Source organism: Vulpes vulpes, chromosome 12, assembly GCF_048418805.1.
Source record: "Vulpes vulpes isolate BD-2025 chromosome 12, VulVul3, whole genome shotgun sequence".
NCBI classification, from domain to species: domain Eukaryota; kingdom Metazoa; phylum Chordata; class Mammalia; order Carnivora; family Canidae; genus Vulpes; species Vulpes vulpes.
The window spans coordinates 81,917,129-81,941,186 of record NC_132791.1 but is presented as its reverse complement, the minus strand read 5'-3'; the positions used below and the strand labels follow the sequence as shown (position 1 = coordinate 81,941,186).

The following is a 24,058-nucleotide window of genomic DNA, read 5'->3' as shown; positions in this document are numbered from 1 at the left end:
CTTAGCCACCCAGGCACTCTGACTCTTTATTTCGGCTCAGGTCATGATCTCAGGGTTATGAGCTCCAGCTCTGCACTGGGTGTTGGAGCCTGCTTAAGATCCTCCCTGTCTCCCTTTCCTTCTGCTCCTCCCTATCCCCCCTCAAAAAAAAAAAAAAAAAAAAGAACTGTAAAAGTCAGATATATATTTACAAAATAATTTTTCATGAAAGAAAACTTTGGGTGAAGACCTAGTCATTGTTGTGCTTGCTTCAGTAGCACGTACACTAAAATTGGAAGACCTAGTTATTATTACGAATATTTTTATATTGATTGAGCATCGAGTTGCAGGAAAGATGTAAGGAAGAGGAGAAAAGAACATGAAGAGAGAAGCAACATTTCTTGCCTATCTGCTATTTGTTGAGAACTGTGTTTTTCTTGATGTATCCAGGAGTGTATTACTCTGCAATTAGATTGTGTGCAGAATTCAGAGAAACAAGAACTGTCAGATACTGTGTTTCTACTTTGAAGACATTCGATGTGTTATAATCCCTATAAATTTCTGTATTGTTTTCATTAAAAAAACATTTGCTCTGATTTTTATTACACAATCAAAACCCAAGTTTGATTTATGTCCTGAGATCTGATCTTCAAGGAACAGTGAATCTTAGGCATCCATTCCAGCTCCAGCACTAACTCAAAGTGTGGACTTTGGGCCCCAGTTATTACATCTTCTTGAATCTCAATTTTTTCTCTCTTTTTAAAAAAGATTTTATTTATTTAAGAGAGAGAGGATGAGTGGGATGGGGAGGAACAGAAGGAGAAGCAGATTCCTCGCTGAGCAGGGAGCCCTACGTGGTGGGGCTCAGTCCCAGGATCCCAAGATCATGACCTAAGCAAAAGGCAGATGCTTAACCAGCTGAGCCAGCCAGTGGCTCCTCATCTCTTTGGTGAAATAAAGTAAATGACATGTCATCTTTATTTTCTATGCTTCTGTGAATTTTAAGATTCTGTACAAATTATTTTTGTATTTAGTAGTTGGCAGAAAAGAGGGAAGGATTTCTACATGTTTTCTGCATTACTCAAGTTAGTGTTCTAGTCAAGGGTATGTCTCTAATTTAGAAATATGTTTCAAGAAAATAAGGATTATATTGAGTTAGCTTTATGTGTAATTTTTGTTTTAATTAATATTTCAAGGCTATCTAAAATGAGGACTTTAGAGATTCATGTTACTTTAAAGTTTCTTAAGGTGTTATTGTTACCAGCATTCATATTTTGAAGGACAAAAGCTTTTAAAAATGTGTCTGTGTTGGGTATGTTTCTAAAGAAATTGTTTTACAGGCTTCTATTAACCTGAACAAAGCTCACTAAACAAAAAGAACAGGATGTAAGAAGGGAATGTTTAGAAAAAGAGGATTCAGAGAAATTGGGTTAAAAGTTTTCCTACTTTATTTGGTCACATATAAAATGTGGTATTAATATTCCATAACAGGGCTATGATTTTTGCTTTGATTATAGTTTTGGTCTACCCTAGCATTTTAAATCCATATTCAGTAAAAGCATGAAATAATATTCTAAGTAAATTACTCAAGCATCTCTATTTTGAACTTTTCCTCTTAATTCTCTGGTGTTCTGCTTACTCCCTTAAAATCAGCCTTGGACTGCTTTATGACCTGATTTAGTGTTTATTATATCATCAGAACATTTGCCCTGGGGATGCCTGGGTGGGTCAGCGGTTGGGCGTCTGCTTTAGGCTTGGGGTGTGATCCCAGAGTCCCAGGATCGAGTCCCACATCAGGCTGCCTGCATGGAGTGTGCTTCTCCCTCTGCCTGTGTCTCTGCCTGTGTCTCTGCCTGTGTCTCTGCCTGTGTCTCTGCCTCTCTCTTTCTCTCTGTCTTTCATGAATAAATAAATAAAATCTTTCAGAAAACAAAAACAATAACATTTGTCCTGGATTTTTATAACATATTGGCTGTGCTGTTTTCAGATATGTTACGTAGCTAATTATATAATGGTTAACTTGGTGAAATGCTGTGTAAATGCTAGCTGTGATTATTATTGTCATTAGAATATAGTGGTTGGTAGTAATGTTACCTCCTTTTTATTTTTCATACCAACATTTTTATTCTGTGGAAATGTTTCTTCATCTCTAAAGAGCCTTAAAATTTTGTATTCAGTTGGATTCTTTCCACACCACTAAGTTCTATGCACTGTTATCAACTGTCACATTATTAGAGAATGTTTCCAAAATCTCCCCCCAGCTTCTTTCCCAGCCGGTGACTCGAATTTCCAGAAACTTGATGGGCATTAGTGGAACCTCAGATTTAGTGTTTTCTATGTGAATTTGTTGCCTTCCATCTGATTACTCAGCCAGCTGCTTCCTTGAGCCAAATTTGACCTACTGCCTATTTATGTAAATGAAGCTTTATTGGCAGATGCTACACACACACACACACACACACACACACACACACACACACTTGCATATTATGTACGATTGATTTTGCATTAAAGTGACAGAATTAAAACTCTTCCAACAGAGGACCTGTGAGTAGCAGAGCCTAAAGTATTGACTATGTTGCCTTTTCTGTAGGATGTTCTCTGATCCCTTGTAGACTTTTGAACTTCCTTGGGTTTTCCTCAAGTATATTCTAGCAAGAAAACTAATCTCCTTTCCTTTAATCTTTTATTTTTATTTTTATTTTTTTAATTTTTTTATCTTCCACATGCATTCAGTCATCACATCCCTTTTCCTTACCGCTTAGCTTCTGTTCCCTTGTGTTTCATTTTATGTGTTGCCACCATTGTCATGTTCTTCAAGTTTGGTTCCACTCTATGTCCACACTGCTGCCAAACACTTCCCCATTGCCCACTAACTTAAATAGAAACTCTTCAGCCTCTTTCTTAAATCTCCTTCCATAATAGAAGCTTTCCAGTCTCTATAATATATATGAATTCTGTAGTTCAGTACTTCCTCCTTCTTGTCTTTTGCCATGCTGTAACAGTTGCCTGATGGTTTCTCTGCCTCTAATTCTTCTTTCTCCTCCTACTGTCTGCTTTAAAAATCCCCCCAAGTTTGTTTGGAAGCCTTGTACTATCTTTTTCTGTCTATATACTCTTTTGTTCCCCATGATATATATGTTGCCTGTGTGTCTTTCTGTCACTAGAGGCATTTTATTTGATGCTGTGTTGTTGATGTTCTTTTACATCTCGTCCATTATAAACCATAAGCTCGTTGGGTGCAAAGAGCATGTCTTCTTTACTGTGTTCTCTTAAACTCACAACATCATGTCTTAGATGTGCTTAATAATTAAGAAAATGAGTCACATTATAGGAGGCAGGCCTTTTAATTTGAATGTAATTGTTGGTGACCTCACAGACTCTCTTGGATGTTTGCCATGTTTCTAGGTATTATAGCTAAAATTCTTGAGGAAGCCAGATGTTACTTCCTCGTGTAGATTCTTAATGTAAATGGAAAATTATTTTTTGTTTGATAAGGTATTTTGCATTTACCGCCAGAAAACTGTGTACAATGATGTGCATGGCACTAATAAAAAAGTAAAACCAGGTGGTAGAGCCAGGCAGTAATTCTCTTGGATATGCCAAATCTGCCAAATTCAGATTTTTAAAATTCCATTAACAAGTTTCTTTTATTACAGGATTCCAAGTGGAAAAATTATACCAAAGCTCTGTGATAAGTTCTTGAAATGAAACATTTAGAGATGATGTTAAAATAGTATTTTATTCTCTACTTATTCATTTAATCATTCTCTGCATACCTCCCAGAAGGTCTTGATGTGGCTGTTGATCACAAATAGCTGGTTCTGTTAATCCCAGGGTTTTGTTTTTGTTTTTTTGTTTTGGCCGCCAGTTCTGAGTTTGTATTCTTGAAAAGGTTGGAGAAAACATGAATGTGCCAGGTGTAGAGACTTCATTTCACAGTGGTGTGTTCTAAAAGTTACATGTCTTGAAATTGGGCTGCTCATACTCTTAACTTCCTCAGTTTAGAGAGGTAAAGATTGCCAGTGGGGCCAGGAACACAATTTGGTGCATAAAGCCTAGTGTACCCCAGCATCCAGAAAAACAAAAAAAGGAAACAAAGCATCACTGTACCCCAAAACCCATGTACTTGAAAAAGAGTTGAAGACTTGAAAATTTCATTTTAAAATGGGCAAAGGATGTGAATAGTTTCTAGAAAAAGATTTCCAGCACCACTGAATTGACCACTGTTTTCTGGCACACAGTCAGTGTTTGCTGTATATGTGAATGACAGATGAGGGAGTAATGTATAAAATATATCCCAACCCCTTCCTAAGTAAAGATGTGCTTAATAACCAGCCATGTTGACCTTGGAATCAGCATTTCTACTTTTTAGCATTTATGCTAGGGAAATAAGTAGACATCTTAGCATAGATTTTACATCTGGATTTCCACAATCCAGAAACACTTTCTCAAATAATCAAAGATATCTATCCATCCACATATGTACATATGTATGTATACACATGCTCATTGTAAAATCATTTTTAATACTGAAAGATTTGAAACAACCTAACTGCTGATAAGAATAATAGTTAAGCTATAGTATATCCACATTGTGATGGGTAAAAAGGATAAGATTGATGGTTATGTAAAGATGTGAAAGGAAAAAGGTATTTGTAAAGCAAAATGTAGTTTCATCCTTATGTGTAAGTACTGAACATGGGTCTAGTTACACATTATATTTGCATATGTGAGGGCTGGGCTGGCAGTTAGCATAAGCACCCTGTAATGCTTAAGCATAAGTACCTGGGGAGCAGAAGTGGGGAGATGTGTGAATTCCCAGGAGAGAAGGGATATTATACCTTCTGTTTTTTAGACTTCTGTTAGAATTTTTAAAAGTACGTTTAACTTTAATAGTGGTCAAACTCCTGGAAAGTCATAGAATGGGTTTTAGGTACATTTTCATTAATATTTAAAATAACTTAATTGAATGGCTAACTAGAAAGTGGCTTTTAAGCATGATTTATATCCTTGAGAATTCTGTATAAAGTTTTTGCTTTTGTAATGGGATGATAAAGACATGGTCAGGTTGGATGGCTGTTGTATTCTCTAATGGTATGATCAGTAGATATGTAGTACCGGAGTCTCATTATAGTATTTTCTCTTTCAGCAGTTGTTAGAAAATCCAGTTTCATGGTAGAAAGGCTTGTTAGGATTTGGACAGTTTATATGCACTAACATGAGTTTCTAAGAGTACACTTGTGAGCAAAACAATCAAACTGTTTTTCTTCAATCTTTTAGAAAAGCTCAAGAGGAGAACAAGAAAATAGTGCTAGCTGGATGTGTTCCTCAAGCCCAGCCTCGGCAGGACTACTTTAAGGGACTGAGTATCATAGGGGTAAGCTCTACATGATGGGGGAAAAAAGAAAATCTTGTGTTGTTGAAACATGTAATGGATCCACATTTTGATTTTTTCTTTCTTCTTTCTTTCTTTCTTTCTTTCTTTCTTTCTTTCTTTCTTTCTTTCTTTCTTTCTTTCTTTCTTTCTCTTTTTAAAAAAGATTTTATTTATTCATGAGAGACACAGAGAGAGAGAGAGAGAGAGAGAGAGGCAGAGACATAGGCAGAGGGAGAAGCAGGCTCCTTTCAGGGAGCCCGATGCAGGACTCCATCCCAGGACACCAGGATCACGCTCTGAGCCAAAGGCAGCTCAACTGCTGAGCCACCCAGGGGTCCCAGATTTGCTCTTCCTGTTTTATTTACAAACTATGTTGCACTTGGGACTATGTCTCCTCATCATACTTCCTCCATTGCTGCTGAAATTTTGTCATGTCTCTGTCACTTTTTCACTGTAGCACACTAACATGTTCTAGATTCTCTCACCTAAAAAAAAAAAAAAAAAATACCAGGGTGCCTGGGTGGTTCAGTTCATGAAGCATCTGCCTTTGGCTCAGGTCATGATCTCAGAGCCCTGGAATGGAGCCTTGCATTGGACTCCCTGCTTAGCGGGAAGTCTGCTTCTCCCTCTCCCTCTGCTACTCCTCCTGCTTGTACTCTCTTTCTTTCTTTCTGGCTCTTTGTCAAATAAATAAATAAATAAATAACCTAACACAACACGCTGTACAGAATTTAAGTCCCTTGTTAATTTTCTCTGCCTGTCCACTACCATTTTTCTTCCCATATCATTGTTGTTTCTCCATCCCACTGAACTCCTTGTCATCTCCCTAGTACATAGATGCCTTTTTTGGGAATCTGCCACCTCCCTTATATTGCACCCCCCCAGTTGCAGCCCCACCGTTGCCCATCCTGGGACGCCCCCTCTGACCCCTTGTCATTTGCTCTCTCAGCATCTCACAGGGTTATGATTTTACATTTACTTATTTATAATTCTCTGATAAAGGCCACCTTGCCACTTAAATTACTAAATTCACAGTGACTGCGTTTCAGTCTGCTTTTAAACACTGATCGTGTTTCTCCAACCTTCCCCGTGATGCCCAACATACAGTAGGCACTCAGTGAGTGTTTTGTGACTGACTAAATGAGTCTTCCTGCTCTTAGCATCCTTGGGTCAGGGGACTACCGCATGTCATCCGTCTTACTTTTTGTGGCCATTGTTAGTCACAGAGTGCCCACAAGTGGTTAGAATTCCATCAGTATCCGTTGACCACATGGTGGTGCTTCATCCTTCCTACCATTCTACTAGGACTGTACTCAATATGCTCAGTAATCTTCTTTAAAAAAAAAGGGGGGGGCTATATTAATTCATAAAAATGTATGAAAATATAGTACCCTCAGAGAAAAATTATGTGAATAATTGGCATCTGGAATGAGATTCATTGGATTTTTCTGTATTTGATTTACTACTGACAGCTTTTTTTTTTTTTTTTTTTTTTTAAAGTAATCTCTGTCCAACTTGGGGATTGAATTTACTACCCTGAAATCAAGAGCTGTAAGCACTACTGACTAAACCAGCCAGGTGCCCTGCTATTGACAACTTTTTTTAATACTGTATTCTCAGTGTAATGAACTTGTTTTCTGCTGTCAAGTCCTTGCCCACTAGAAAATTCAATAATCTTTGAACAAACATTCTTGTGTTAAACAGAACCTGAATGTTTGAGAAGTTTAGTTTGTTTTCACCATTTGTTTACTTTTTGATTACTCTTGGTTTAAGGAATGACATGAATATGGACTCCTGAGTTATCTATTCATGTGAGACTAACTTTCTCCATAAACATAGTTCTGCTGTGTTAGGGAAATAGGAAACTCGTTCGAATTCTGTTTTAGGATGGAATGTGCGAAAGCATAGGATTCATCTCAGATTTCATCTCTAGGAGTTAAGTTATTGGAATAGGATAATTTCTTTAGTATAACAAATCCTGTTCTCTGTGTACATTATGGTAACACTTTTCTGAACTCTACTGTGTGCAGTTAAGAGCTCTCTGTGTACATTATGGTAACACTTTTCTGAACTCTACTGTGTGCAGTTAAGGAAGTAGGGGAGGTTCTGAGGGAGCATCCCCAGTGCTGCTAATGGGGAAGCTGATCTTCAGGGATGATACAAACTCATGGCTTTGGCAAGTAACCTCTCTCACCTCCCCATTTAATCTAGCATCTTTTTGTTCTGCCCTCCAATCTCATTCTTTAGATTTATGTATTTTGCTTCTTTACAACTGGAGAACTAACTATAGATCACATATTTAAAAATGGGAATAGAAGGAATATTCATAATTCCATCACTGAAATACAATAATTATGACTTTGCTTATCTCCTCTAGACTATTTTTCCCCTGTGGTTTTTGTTTTATTTTTTTATGTTTTATTTATTTATTTTTTTAAAAGTGATATGACTATTCTTTTTTTAAGATTTATTAATCTGTTCATGATAGACATAGAGAGAGAGAGAGAGAGAGAGGCAGAGACACAGGAGGAGGGAGAAGCAGGCTCCATGCCGGGAGCCTGACGCGGGACTCGATCCCGGGACCCCAGGATCGCGCCCTGGGCCAAAGGCAGGCGCCAGACCGCTGAGCCACCCAGGGATCCCCTTTTGTTTTAAATGTAATCTCTATATCCAGCGTGGGGCTTGAACTCACAATCTTAAGACCAAGAGTCACATGCTCTTCCAAGTGAGCCAGCCAGGTGCCCCCCACAAAAGACTTTTTATTTTAATTTCAAATCAGTATGTTGTGAAAAGTTTCCAAAAGTGAAATTGCACTATTTGTAACATAGTTTGAGTTGTAATCTAATTACATCTTCAGCATTTAGTGTAACTTAAATTATAAGATCATTCTTTGTAAACATCATTTTATAGAGCAATTTTTTTGCAGCAATATAACATTTATCATAACTGTTTATATGTGAAAGTCATGTCCACAGAACCTAAAATTTTAAAAAATCTGGGGAAGGAAACCAAAATCATCTATAATTGGTATCTGAAAAGACCCGTTTCTGAAGATAATTTTTAGAATTGCTACAAAAACAGAAACCTTCTGAAATATAGTGAGTTTAATTGAAATAAAGAAATGGATTATATTGATTTAGACGAAAAAATTCTGAAGTGGTTTTTTTTTTTTTTAATTCTGAAGTGTTAAAAGAATGTTTAAATTCATAGATGTAGGAAACTGGTTTTAGGGATTATATTGCAGGTTTTTTGTTTTTGTTTTTTTAAACAGACGAAGTAAAAACTTACTCCTTCACAAAATTTCCCTCAGAGAGTACCTGAGACTCATGGCTTTAACAGAAGTGGAAGAAAGAACCCATGTAACTACATTCTGGGCTTCTGCTCTCTGCTAGGATTTGTCTGTGTCACCCCACAATACAGAGAGGGTGTGTCGGTTCTTTTGACCAAGTGATTGAAATCAAAAGCTGCCTTGAGGTGGGGATCAGTGGGGGAACAAGCTACTTTCTACACACCTGAGTTAAAAAAGACATATTATCCCTATGTTTGCAAGTACTTATGGTGTAAGCCTGTAAAAAAGAAGATACTTAATAATTAAGAAGGATGTTACTACCCTTGTAACATGTGAATTTCCATCAATATCAGCCTCTAGAAATGGGACATTTAATTTGTTTTCATAATCAGAGATAACAATGCAGTGAGGGGACATAGCAATCAGTTGTCAGACCCTGGGCATGTTATTATCATCTTTCCTACTGTCTCCTGAAACTATCTAGTTGTAATTAATATTATTTGTGTGGTGGCTAATGAAAAAAAATCAGAATATCAAAGCCTACCAACCTCTGGGTTCAGAAGAACTGGCTTTGGTGGCTGTAACATCTGTACTTTTCCCATGCTGGAGCACAAAAATGTCTAATTTTTTTATGTTTGGAAAGGAGAGAGAAAAGATTTGGAAACATCCATGTCTTGGATAAAAAGGTCTTTTTATAACCAAAACTTCTTTCCTTGAATGGTTGAATGAAATTTTACTTAATATCTAGAATATGTGTATTTATAGGTAACTAGTACAGAATCAGGATCTTTACAAAAAAATTTTCAGGATCTTGAAACATTTTATCTCAGAGTGAAAAATTTCACATGTCTTGGGGCAAATAGTTATGGTTAACCATCCACCTTGGAATGAGTTTTCATGCAATGTCATTTTTTCAATCACTGCTGTTATTTGTTTACTTTGGTTACTCTGTGTCCAGCTGCAGGTAGTTCCAGGATCTTGTGACTATACCTTTTGGATGTTCCTTTCCTTCTGTTCAGCTCATTTGTTGGCAAGAAAGTTTCTTTTAGATTAGTCAGCTGGAAAGCTCCAAGTTCTCTGTTAAAGTCTAATAGAAAAAAAGAAGAATAGATTGCAGAGCTCAAGAAGCCTGGCTTCAAATCCCAGGGCTGCCACATCAATTTTCCTTTAATAAGTACTTACTGAGGGTCAGTTATGTGGCAGTTGCTGTTGCAGGTGCTAGGAACACGACAGCATCGAAAATCATCCAAGATCTCTGTCCTTACAGAGCTTATGTTTCAGTTCTTAATGATACCTGGTTTAAGCCTAGAACATCCCTTCTCCAAGAAAATGTGGTGGGATGGGTCCTGAAGACTTTAGGGAGATTGGTGAGTTGAGAATCTCCTCTTAAGGCTGAGATGTACTTTGACACATATACTTTGACTCATTAGTTAGAAGTTGTGTTAGGGGATAGGTGGGTTAAACAATTTATTTGCTTAAGTTCTTCTTAAGGTAGTATTATTTCTCCATTTTTTGCAGTAGTCGTCATTAATAGGCGTGACATTTATTAGGAAGGCTGACTCGTACTCCCTTTAGGAAAGCATATTTACAAAATTGTACATTTTGTGTCAATTTCCTGTGCTAATTCATAAACAGGGACTGCATTTGAACTTGATCATTAGGCTTATCTTTGTGATTGTATACTCTAGAAATCCTAAGTAAACTGTGAATTAATACATAGGTTATTAACATTTGAAAACATGCAATTCACAGCAGAATATATCATTTGATGTAAAAAAATTTATAAATGACAAAACTTGCTGATTTCCCAGCTGTGAGCCCTGCAGACAGGTGCAGTTTTCTTTGGATAGCTGAACAAAAAAGTTGCTTCACACAGGTGTCCACTTATCTCAGGGACTATTAACCAGATTGGTTTGTAGTGCTTTAAACATCTTTTCAGGCAGGCTGCCCTAATACTGAAAAGTCAAACAGCATGGTGAGTATTTCAAATGCAGACACTTTAATTTGAAAATTACATGTATAAATAAAGTAGCATTTGAAAGAGCTATATTTGAGAATATTTCTGTCATATATTGCAAAAGGTAAATGAATTCATGAAGTGGGATAGTGTACCAGTAATAGTGGCATTGATATCAAGGGCAAAGATTGAAAAATGATATCTTCTCGCTGTCTCTACTTCATGGCTTTCCATATGTCATCTTGTTATATTAACTTTTGTTTTTATGCCTGTAATTATCAAAAAGGCAGTATCATAACAGAATGACAGGTAAATTTAAAAGCCCGTTGATGTTTATACCTTCTTAGATCTATTTTTATTTCTTTTATGGCCTTTCCTAATTTTACCTGTATGCGTACACAGTCTTCAGTTATTCAAATGTGAAAAGAAGTAAAGAGTAGTGTATTGTAGTATGTAAGAGCATGCACTCAGGAGCTGGATTGCATAGGCTCATATCCCAGATGCACCACTTATTAGCTGTGCAACTGTGTACGAGTCACTTAACCTCTCTTTGCCTCAGTTTCTTTTTATCTTTGGATAGGTGATAATAATAGGACCTAACTCTGAGTTTTGTAAGGGTTATTAATTCAGTTACCTGTAATGTGGTTAGTTAGCATGGTGCCTGGCATATAATAAGTGCTCCCTCTGTATTAGCTTTATGATTGTTATTTTCATTCTTATATAATTCACTTGCTAGTAGAATCAGCATTGAGCATAGCACTGTGCCTGGAATAAGAACTATTTGCTAGAGTTACAGAGCTGAGTAAAATGTCTTTCCCCTAAAAACCATGAAATCTGAAGAGAGGTGCAAATAATCATGATCAAATGTGCTGAGGGATAAAGTCTGGTGGGCACACATTGGATGAAACCATCCTTGACTTGGGCTTCAAAGCCTGAGTTGTGGTTTGATGGAGAAAGAAGGCTTTCAGCGGAAGCAACAGTGTATCTGAAGAAAAGCATGCATGCTTAAGGGCACCAGAAAGGGAGAGGAATGCCAAGTAGTGTGTCCTGACCCCTGACCGGAGTGTAATGCGTAGGGGTTAGGTTTAAGAGGTGTGGTTTGCAGCAATGCTCATGAATGATAAACAGGGTAGTGTGAGGGGAGAAAAGTTTGCATTCCATGTAATGCTTAGATCAGACCCCATAGGACATGGAAAAAGACAGTGGAGAGTTGTATAACCTGAAAAAGTGGCAATTAGAAGCCATATGATCTAGTGGTTGCTTCTATATGCTCTGTATTCATTATTTTCTTGTACGTTATTTATACCGATCTTTTTTCTTACTTTAAGTGAGATTTATTGAGCTATAATAAAGAAATTTATCTTTGATGGATTTTGACAGATGTATACTGTTGGATAAGCACAACTAAGATATAATTAAGATACAGAACATTTCCATTACACCAGAAAGTTCCCTTGTGTCTTTTTACTGGTCAACCCCCCTCCCAACACCAGCCCCCCCTCCCCCACCAAATACACATACCCACCGTCCTTGGCAACTGTTCTTCTGATTTCTGCCCTTATAGTTTTGCCATTTTCAGAATGTCCTGGAAATGGAATTATATGTTACTTTATTTCTTTTTCACTTAGCGTTGATGCATTCAGTATTCATCCATGTTGTTGTGATTATTGATAGTTCGTTACTATTTATTGTCTAGAATTATTTCACTTTAGGGATAGAGCACAGTTTATCTGTTCACAAGTTGATAGAAATTTGTGTTGTTTACAGTTTGGGGGCCCTTAAGAATCAAGCTCCTATAAGCATTCATGTGTAAATCTTTGTGTGGGTACATGTCTGCACTCTATTGGGTCAATGCCCAGGAGTGATACTGCCTCTAGTCATATGGTAAACATCTGCTCAACCTTGTAAAAAATTGCCAAAATATTTTTCAGGACTGCTATACCATTTTGTTTTGCAGTTACTTTGCATCCTCACCTAAAGTTGGTACTGCTGGTATTCTAATCTTAGCAATTGTACTAGGTGTGTAGCGGTATCTCTTTGGGGCTTTTAATTTGCTTTTCTCTGTTGACTCATGATATTCAGTGTATTTTCATATGATTATTTGCCATTGATATATCTTTGGCAAAGTGTTCAAATCTTTTAGCACCTTCCCCTCTATTTTGGTGATGTTAAGAAACTGTTTCTTAGGAGACTGTGTGCGCACGCGCGCGCACACACACACACACTTCTTAGGACATAAGAAAGTTGATAAATTGGACTTCATCAAAATTCAATATTTTCGCTCCTCAGAAAATATTATTAAGGAAATGAAAAGGCAAGCCATAGACTGGGGGAAAAGAGTTGCAAAACATTATTATCTCCTAAACAGTTTATATCCAGAATATGTGAAGGACTCCTATATCTGAACAGTAGAAAATCAACCTATTTTAACATAGGGGAAAGATTTGTCTGTCTTTTTATCATTTTTCATTGCCTTTAAAATTTTTGATATATTAGAAACTTGGAAATTTGGGGCAGGGGATGAGTTGGTAATGAGATTCTTCTGTGGTTTCAAAACTTTAAATTTATATTCCCAGGATCTCAGAACAGGTCTGATAAAGTACGCATTTAAACCTTTAAAGCTTTTTTTTTTTTTTTTTTTTTTAAGGTATGAAAAGGATTAATTCAACTTTTCAGTTTATTTGCACTTATTCTGATGGACACTCCTTTAGAGCCAGGGACTTGGTTTATTATTATTTTACATTTTTAGATATTTTGCACTACTTTCAGTGCTAAGTACGGTGTCTGGCTCAATAAATATTTTTTGAATGAATGTTAAATATAAGGTATGCATTTAACTTAATTTTTTCCATATTCTCTTTTTCCCATAGCACTTGGTTTTAAACTTTTCCTGTTTCATGGTGCTGATGCTGTCATATGTTGGTTTCTTAATTAACACATCAGTTTTGTATGCCACATAACGATTGCCACAAATATAGTTGCTTATATACAATACACAATAAATACTCGGTGTGTATTTATTCTTTTTCAATTCTGGAGACCAGAAGTTGGATATGAGTTTTATTAGACTAAAATCAAGGTGTTGACAGGGCTGCATTCTTTCCTGGAGGCTCTGAGAGTCTTTTTTGTTGCCTTTTGCAACTTTTTGAGGCCACACACATTCCATTGACTTGGGTCCCATTCTTGTTTTAAGCCAGCAGTGCCCTCTCTCTCTGACCTCTTTATCAATGTCTCTCTTTCTATCCCAGGTGGGGAAGACCCTCACCTTTTAAGGACTCATGTGAATAGATGGGCCCATCTAGAGAATCCAGGCTAATCTCATCACATCTGTGAGGTCTGTTTGCCAGGGAACCATATTGGTCCTAGGGCTTAGGACTTGAACATCCTGCCTGTGACAGCGTTATTTATTAGTTGATGTTTTATATCTGTAATGTGTATTTGTGATTTGGTTCTGTTATTACTCTTTTTAACTTTAGTATCAGATCACTTTAAAGTCATTTTTTTAACTCTGTAATAATACTCTATTATTGAATATGATTATAGTATTCTAATGTGTCTCTATACAATTGTGCTTAGTATATTGAGTTTTGTTATAATTGCTGAAAGTTGTTTTTTTCCACTACAGAAAGTTTTATAGGTATCTTAATTGGATTTAAGAGGAAGAAGTTTCTGGTACCGATACTGTTTGCTTGGCATCCATCTAGTCTGGCTTATCTGTCAATTAGTAAATCTTACCTCTTAACCGAGTGTTAGTCACTGGCTGGTACCATTCAGATAGAAAATATGCTTTTAGTGATGTGTAGAATGTGCTGCCATATAATTTTTGATGAAAGGGCTATTTCTACTACAGGGGAAGAATTTTTCTCAATGGAGAGATGAAAGAAAATAAAACTGTACTGAGAAATGAGAAAGTTTTGTTCAAGAAGTTAAACCACATGTAGCAACCGCTATTCTTCTGTGTACCTCATGAGCAAACTTGTTCATAGGCTTGTGAATTCAGTGTTTTTTCTAGTAGGGTTAGCTTAGTGACTACTGTGGACTTCCCCAAATTTTAGAGATTTGGACATTGAGCTCTTTTACAATACCATATGTAGACGTAGGGACTTTCCTTAACAGCCAAGAGAAAAATTTTTAGAGAGAAAAATGTGTTTTTGTTTTGTTTGTTTTTTTACAGAGAAGTCAATATTGAACTTTAACCTACCAAATGCCGATTATTGAATTAAACTCCCATTAACATAAAAGTGAAAAGTTTGGACTTATATTTGATGGAAAGGCTTTTTATAATATAGTTCTTAACAGAGATAGAAAGTTTTTTTTAAAGGTTGATAGAATCTTTAGGTGGTTTTGAAGTTTTGGTCTGAAATTTCTTAATTAGAATGGTAATAACCGATTGTCCTGTTTTATTTTTTTGTTTTGTTTTGTTTTGTTTTTACATACAATCCAAATTAAGAGAGCCTATGAGAGAATTCTTTTGGATCTGTGTTAATATGTACCTATAATGTATTAACCTCTCTTTTAATAGGATTTGAGGTGTCTTGGGATAAAATCTATAAATAGTAAAACCACAGCCAGATCCGTGCAAGTATAAAAAGACTCACCAAATAACAGAGGAATGTAGGAAAAAAATAATCTTTGTACATTTTCAGTAGAATTACGCTGAATTAGCCTGAGTGATGCTGTTGAAATAGTTCTGTTCACCCCACAGTGACTTTCTTGTACAAGTGGAATTGAATCTAATAGGAGTAGTATGATGTCTCCCCTCATCTTCCTCCTTTAACTGACCTTCTTCTTTCCCTTTGCTCTGCCCTTCACTCACCACCATTTCCATCTCAGCCCAGAGGTTCACATTGATGCATCTGTCGTAGGGTTTACCTGGAGGTGCATCTGGATCCCTGTAGCAAAATTGCCCTCTCTACCTCTGGCCACTCCCAGATTTTATTTTTTTCATAGCCTCTGTCATGACGAGAAATGAACATTTTCAGTTGTTTATGTGATTTGCCCCCTTCCCTCATTAGAATGTAAGGCCCATGAAGCGGGGAATTTGTATTTTCTGCCATTAAATCCCCAGAATAGTGCTTTGTTGGTGCATAAGAGATTTTTGTCAGGTGAATGCATGCATACTAGTGGTGATTTGTGGGGCAAAGCTTGGGGGAACAGTTGTTACTGGGGTCTCTTGAGAGTCCAGGTTTAGTCAGATAACATTCTGTGATCATTAGGTAATAACCTCCATGTGTATAGGAAAAGGAAAACTCATGAAATGTGCCATCCACATGCCATTCCTCCATAGGATCTACTAAAAAATCTTTGGCAAGACTTTAGCTGGATATCCTTATTGCCTTGGTTCTCTTAGCCTCGGAAATAACAATAGTATCCACTGCCTAGGAATGTCATGAGGATTAAATGTAATAATGCATGTGATGTGTTAGCACAGAGCCTGGGACATAGTAATTGCTCAAAAAATGTCAGCCATTACTGTGTTATTAGTAGTCATTAACTTATCTAGCTTGTTGTCCAAGAAAAAAAAAAAAGATACTTCCAAATGGATCCCAAAGCAGAACTTCTGGACTGCAGAACAATATCAGCTTACTCCCTAACTGGACTTTTTTTTTTAGCCTCATTGTCCAATTTGTGTCTGAGGTGTGTATACGTTTCCTAGAGCTGCCATAACAAATTGCCACAAACTGCGTGGCTCTCTTAGCCATATTGTAAACCTGTGCTTTCTGGTATGGCTGCCAGTAGCCGCATGTGACTTTAAATTAATTAAAGTTAGTTTCTCATTCACAGTAGTCACATTTCAAGTACATGGTAACTGCATGGGGCCTGGGGCTGCCATGCTGGAAGGCCCAGCATATGACATTTCCATCATGGCAGAATGTTCTGTTGGGTGAGATAGCTCTAAACCATTAGGAAATTCCAGAAGAGCACTTTTATTTGCTTTAGGTGACTTGGTACAGGTTTGTTTCTTCAGTGTGTGTTCAGTTATAAATTTGGAGTGGCTCATAATAGCTGAATAAAATATTTTTATGGATTTCTTTTAAAAGTTCTGCGGCAGAGTGACTCATTAATGTTATTTATGAATTGTTTGTTCACTAACTCCTTTCTGCATTGTTGAGGACATATGGAGTCAGTAATAGAACATACTGCATGTCTTTTTAATTTTTTTTTCTGTATATTTATAACTAAGTGCCTGAAGGACACAAGATACTATTTTATTTGTTTTATTTGAATTATATGCCAGAAACTAAGCTCTTGTGTGTTCAGGGCTACAATTTATAGTATTAATTAAGAACAGCTTTCCTTTTCTCTCCAGAATGAATTCAATATATTCTTCATTACTGTGTATGAATCTTGAGTTTGTTCTCTTGTGATTGTTTTTTCTTCTCCCCCTGCCTCCCACATGTTCTCCTTTTGCCTTCTAACTCCCCTCTTCCAATAACCCCCTCTCCCCTGGCTCTTTTCTCCCTTCCTTCTCTGCTTGCATTTCTTTCTTTTTCCTCCCACCACTTCCTCAGATATCCTTCTCACTAGAAATGGAAACAGCACAATATTTTCTTTAAGTCATTCACTGAACTTTCCCCTTGAGTGTTTGTAATCAAATGCTGTTTTTTTTTTTCTTTGTCATAATATTTGGTACACCCTTCTTTTTAAAGTCCTTAGAGGTCCTCCACACCACCATCTGGTGATTAAATTATGTGTAGGGAGCATTGATTTTTCTGCTGTAAAGCAAATGTCATCAAGTACTTAAAAAATTAGAATTTATTTTTAGCTGCATACTTTCAAGCGTGTCCATCAGCATAAAGAAAAATCTCTTTATTTCTTTAACACATATATGCATGCACACACACATTTTTAAACTTTTATTTTGACATAATTTCCTGCTCACAGGAAAGTTGCAAACAAAAGGAATTACCATATACCCTTTACCCAGAGTCCTCAAATGTTAGTATTTTACCAAACTTGCTTATTCCATATATATATAAAGAATTATATATATATATATATATATATATATATATATATATATATAAAATACACACACACACACATACACACATATATACATATACCATTCATTCTGATCCTTTGGAGAGTAAGATGCAAACATGATGCCCTTTTACTTCTGAATATGCATATATTTCAAAAACAAGGATGTTTTCCTATACTACTATAGTATAATAATAAAAATCAGAAAATTAACATAGATACACTGACATAAGTTAGTACACAGACCTTATTCAGCTCTTGCTAGTTGTCCTAATAATGTCCTTTAGAGGGATATTAAAAACCCAGATGCAAAGTTGGGTGCAGTTGTCAGGTTTCTTTAGGCTTCAGTAATTTGAAATATTTCCTCAGATTTTCCTTGAGTTTCATGACCTTGGCATTAGAACATTTGGCCACCTTCAACCTATATTATTATTAATTTTTTTAAAAAAGATTTATTTATTTATTTGAAAGAGAGTTGGGGATGAAGGCCCAGAGGGAGGGAGTCTGAAGCAGATTCAAATCTGAGCATGGAGTCTGACCTGAGTCTCTATCTCACGACCCTGAGATCATGACCTGAGCTAAAACCAAGAGTCAGGTGGCCCATATTATTATTATTTTTGTAATAACAACTTTTTTGAGGCATAATTGACACACTGTGCAGTGCTTTCATAGAACATGTATAATTTAATGGTTTTTAATATATTCAGAATTTTGCCACAATCACCACAATCAATTTTAGAATTTTTTCATTCCTCCAGGAAGAAATCAGCACTCTGGCAGTTTCTCTCATTTCTCTTACTGCCATCCATAGACAGTCACTAATCTACTTTGTCATTGAAGATTGAACCATTCTGGCCATTTCATATACATGGACTCATACAATTTTTGCCCTTTTTTGGTCTAGCTTCTTTCAGTTAGCTTGATGTTTTAGCATTTAGGAGTCCTCCCTTTATCTATGGGGGATGTGTTCTAAGATCCCCAGTGTACACTAGAAACTGGATTGTACTGAACCCTATGTATACTGTGTTTTTTCTTACATGTACATACCTGTGCTAAAGTTTAATTTATATATTGGTATAACAAGAGATTAACCACAATTACTACTAATAAAAAAGAACAATTATAATCATGTGCTATAATAAAAGTATAATGCAAGGTAATGTATTAAGTAATATAGTGTATGAGTGTGGTCTCCCTCAGAATATAATGTCCTGTGGTCATCCTACTGTACTCATCCTTCTAATTGTGATGATGTGACATGGTAAAATGCCTACTTGATGAGATGAAGTGAGTTAAATGATATAGGCACTGTGATCTAGCATTAGGTTCCTATTGACCTTCAGATGATATGTCATAGAGAGCACCATCTGTTTCTGGCTTGCAGGTAAATGAAACCATGGATAAGGGGGGACTACTGTATATCATGTTCCCCTTTATGGTGTAATGATATTTCATTATATGGATATGCCACTTTTTTTTTAATTCATCAGTTAATGAGACTTCAGTTGGTTCTACCTTTTACTTATGTTGAATAATGCTGCTATGAAGATTTGTGTATGAGTTTTTGTGTAGACATATGTTTTTATTTCTCTTGGGTGTATACTTAGGATTGGAATTATTAGATCATATTATAACTCTGTTGAACTATTTGAGGCTCTGACAGACTATTTCCAAAGCAACTGCACCATTTTACTACATCCCCACTAGCAATGTGGGAGGGTTCCAGCTTCTGTCTTTGCCAACACTTGTTATTATCTGTCTTTTTGATTATAGCTATCCTAGTAGGTATGAAGTAGTATCTCATTATGGTAAAATACATATAACATAAAAGTTACTGTTTTGATTCATTTTAGGTGTATATTTTAGTGGCTTTAAGTGCATTCACCCTATTGTGCAACCATCACCACCATTCGCCTCCAGGGTGTTTTTATTTTTCCAAACTGAAAATCTAGACCCATTAAACAATAGCTCCCCATTCCTCCATTGTGATTTTGATTTGCATCCCCTGATTGGCTAAGGATTTTGAACATTTTTTCATATGCTCATGGGCCACTTGTATGTCTTCCTTGGAGAAGTGTCTATTAAAATCTTTTGCCTATTTTTATTTTTTTAAAAAGATTTTATTTATCAGAGAGAGGGAGTGTGAGCAAAGAAGGGACAGAGGCAAAAGGACAAGGAGAAAGAGAATCTCATGAAGAGTCCATGCTAAGCCTGGAACCCAATGCGGGGCTTGATCTCATGACCCTGAAATCATGACTTGAGCTGATATCAAGAGTCAGACACTTTACTGACTGAGTTGCCCAGGTGCCCCTGCTCATTTTTATTTTATTGTTTTTTTAAGGTATGCACCATGCCCAGCATGGAGCCGAGTGCAGGGCTTGAACTCATTACCTGGAGATCATGACCTGAGCTGAAATCAAGAGTCAGACACTTAACTGACTGAGCCATTCATTTTTGCCCATTTTTCAATGGTTTATTTGTCTTTTTTGTAATTGAGTTGAAGGAGCCCCTTATACATTTTAGATATTAATCTGAATCATGTATTTATGATTTGCAAAAATGTTCCCCCAGTTTCTGTGTTGTCTTGCTACTTTCTTGATGGTGTCCTTTGATGTATCAAGAGGGCTTAATTTTGATGGTGTTCAGTTTATCTTTTTTCTTTTGTTATTCATGTTTTTGGTGTAATATCTAAAACATCACTGTCTAACCTAAGGTTCACCTCCATTCATGGCTATGTTTTCTTCTACGAATATTGTAGTTTTACCTTACCCTAAATTTTTAAATTTTTTAACTATTCCAACAAGTTAGATTTTGACTCTTCTCTAGGGATACTGCTTCTTACGAGCTATAAGACTGGGTGCAATGATCCTTTTGAGCTATTAGACCCCCAGCTGCATAGAAAAGCTTTCATGTTTTTGTTTCACCATTTGATTTTCTTGTATTATACTACTTTTATTCTCTGTCTTGTATCCTCAGCTGATATCTTGGTCATCCCATTCACTGGGAAATTTGATCAACTCTTCCTTTCTTGTCCTACCCATGTCTCCTTCCTTCAGCTCATCTGTCTGTAAGAGTAGTCTCTATTTGGTGTCAGTGTTTTCTTAGTTATGATTCATTACTACTGAACTCATTGCTTCCTCTGAGTTCATTGATTCCCACATTGCTAAATCAGGCATAGACATTCCAGTCTTTATGGTAACTTATAAGCTCTGTAGCATTTAAGTCTGTTGGGTACTTTCCTCCTCTTTGAACTCTATTGTTTTGGCTTTGATCACATTCTATAAGGAAGCCAAATTCATTCTCTTCATAAAGCCAGAACCTAGTGGTTCCAGTGAGGTAGGTTTGTTTGGGACGTAAGATCTAACAGAGGCTACTTTGCCTTTGACAATTTCTCAGTAATTATTGCAACTACTACCATTATGCTGGGCTGAGTGGTCAGAGGCAGAACCTAATCGAAGTGTGTTCTAAGAAGTCTATCCTTATTTCCCATAAGGTACTGAGGCCAAAGGAATATAAATATGTATATTTATATTTTCAAGATTTTATTTATTCATGAGAGACCCACAGAGAGAGGTAGAGTCATAGGCAGTAGGAGAAGCAGGCTCTCTGTGGGGAACCTGATGTGGGACTTGGGATCAGGACCTGAGCCAAAGGCAGATGCTCAACCACCAAGCTACCCAGGGGCCCCGCCAAAGAAATATTTAAAAGGGATTTGCCATTGCGGTTTTATTAAAGTCTTTTAAAAAGGTTCTTGCTCAGTTGAGTTCATTGCATCATTGTTGTATAAAAATGAAAGATTAAAAATAACATAAGGGTCCATTAGTTGGGGAATGGGTGAATGCATTATGGTACATCTATACATGAATACTAGGCAGTCAGGAAAATAAATGAAGTAGACCTATATGTACTGATGGTATATAGAAAAAAAATAAAGAAGCAGGTCTGTCATTTTCTCTCTTCTGTTTCCTAATATTTATCTCATAATTTATAAGAAAAAGAACAGATCTATATATAAATGTTCTGCTTTGGAAAATGTCTTGGGGGGATCCCTGGGTGGCGCAGCGGTTTAGCGCCTGCCTTTGGCCCAGGGCGTGATCCTGGAGACCCGGGATCGAATCCCATGTTGGGGTCCCGGTGCATGGAGCCTGCTTCTCCCTCTGCCTGTGTCTCTGCCTCTCTCTCTCTCACTGTGTGCCTTTCATAAGTAAATTTTTAAAAAAAATTAAAAAAATTTTTAAAAAAAGGAAAATGTCTTGGTATCTATTAGGCTGTTATGAATGGTATCTTAGGAATGGAAGTGGAGGATGTAGGATAATACAGGTTACTTTATTTCCTTTTTATATTTCTAATTTATTTAAATTTTTTCAAAGAGCATGTATTCTATAATAAAGCAATCATTTGAAGATTTTAAGGTATAAGTAATATCGACTTATGACTCTCTCTTTTTTTTTTTTTTTTTTTTTACTTTCTCTCTTCACTTAGCTTCTTGCACTATAATCTTTTTACATTTCCATCTACACCCTAGCCACACTAACTCAGTCTTATTAATGGGTTTCTGCTATCTTAATCCGGCTTATCTCTCAAGAGTCACCTTTCTTCCCTTGATAGCATTCCTGGATCATTCAGTCACAATTTATTTGTTACCTTTTCTCTGTGTTCCTATGGTACCATGGGCAGTCTCCCTTAGTCACTTGTGTCTAGGGTAGGAGCTATTATTATTTGACTTTGTATTCTATTGACCTGAGCACAGTGCCCAGTACATGGTAGACATCCATAAAAGGGGGTTTCAGTTAGAATAAGACAGCATAGTATTTGGGATAGATCTCCTTAATACCAGCATATCCTTTGTGTAGGTTGTCATCTTCTGCCATTTTTCTTGAAGAATGAAGAGAATGTGTGTGTGAAGAGACATGTTTTAATTAAACATCACTTTATATCTCAGGATGTGTTAAGTTTATGTTGATAGGCTATGCTAACAGAACTCCAGGCAGTTTATTTAAATGTATTATGATTTCTTCAGTTATCATTGGAGGACAGGAGGGAGGTAATTTCATACTTCACTGTAACACAAAACATTAGTACAGAATATTTTTTATAATATCTCCAAATGCAAATGCATTAATTAAAGACAACCTATATTCATGTGCTTAGAAAATGTGATACACTGACTCAAGGAGAAAGGTAAACACAAGTTAATGTTTCTTATCCATGTAAATTGCTTGTCTAATGTAATTTGTTTTCTTTTTAGGTTCAACAGATAGATCGAGTGGTAGAAGTTGTGGAGGAAACAATTAAAGGTAATTGCTGAAAGTAGGATAAGCAGATGTATATGGTACTCTGCCCTTCATTATCCGCAGTTTTGCTTTCTGGATACAGTTAGCCACAGTCAGCCGATGTCCAGAAGCAGATGATTGTCCTTCTAACTTATGTCAGAAGGTCAATAGTAGCCTGACCCTACATCACAGTGTCTATCTCTTCACCTCGCTTCCTGTCATATCATCACAAGAAGAAGAAGGATGAATACAGGACAATAAGACACTTTGAGAGAAAGAGAGACAACATTCACATAACTTTTATTGCAATCTATGGTTGTAATTTTTCTATTTTATTATTAGTTATTGTTGTTAACCTCTTTCTGGGCGTAATTTATAAATTAAACTTCATTGTAGCTATGTATGTTTAGGGAAAAACACAGTACATAAAGGGTTTGGTACTATCCCTGCATACTTTCAGGTATCCCCTGGGGGGTCTTGGACTGTATCCCTTGGCTGATAAGACAGAGGAACTACTGTATTGTTTGAACTGTATTATTAAAGTATCAGTTAATATTTACTTACATATAAAAGTGTAACATTTTGTCCTTGACTGATTCATGCATTGTCCAGTCTAATATAGGGGGTATATATTTGATTGGCTTATAAATGAGTCAGATCATAGTCCTTTTTTTAAATCTCATTTTTATTTTTGTATGAAATAGATTTCATTTGCATTTCAGATCAGAAAGACATAATCAGTTTTAAAATAAGGAAATGAGGGCAGCCCGGTTGGCTCAGCGGTTTAGCGTCGCCTTCAGCCCAGGGTGTGATCCTGGAGACCTGGGATCGAGTCCCATGTCGGGCTCCCTGCATGGAGCCTGCTTCTTCCCCTGCCTGTGTCTCTGCCTCTCTCTCTCTGTGTCTCTCATGAATAAATAAAATTTAAGAAAGAAAGAAAGAAAGAGAGAGAGAGAGAGAGAAAGAAAGAAAGAAAGAAAGAAAGAAAGAAAGAAAGAAAGAAAGAAAAGAAAAGAAAGAAATGAGGGACACCTGGGTAACTCATTTGGTTAAGTATCCAACTCTTCATATCAGCTCAGGTCTTGATTTCACAGTTTTGAATTTGAGCCTAATGTTGGGTTCCATGCTGGGTGTGGAGCCAACTTAAAAAAAAAAAAAGGTAATGATTTTACTTATGTGTATTTTTAGCAGTTTTA

General features: G+C 36.5%; 1 protein-coding gene across 11 annotated transcripts in view; it reads left to right on the top strand.

Moving 5' to 3' along the window:
• Positions 1 to 24,058, top strand: part of CDKAL1 (CDKAL1 threonylcarbamoyladenosine tRNA methylthiotransferase) — a 641,987-nt gene that overhangs the window by 168,543 nt on the left and 449,386 nt on the right. For all 11 annotated transcript variants that reach the window (XM_072729035.1, XM_025999312.2, XM_025999311.2 and 8 more), the window contains 2 exons: positions 5,263 to 5,359; positions 22,838 to 22,886. In XM_072729035.1, coding sequence (XP_072585136.1) covers positions 5,263 to 5,359; positions 22,838 to 22,886 — 146 coding nt within the window. The remainder of the gene's footprint in view (positions 1 to 5,262; positions 5,360 to 22,837; positions 22,887 to 24,058) is intronic.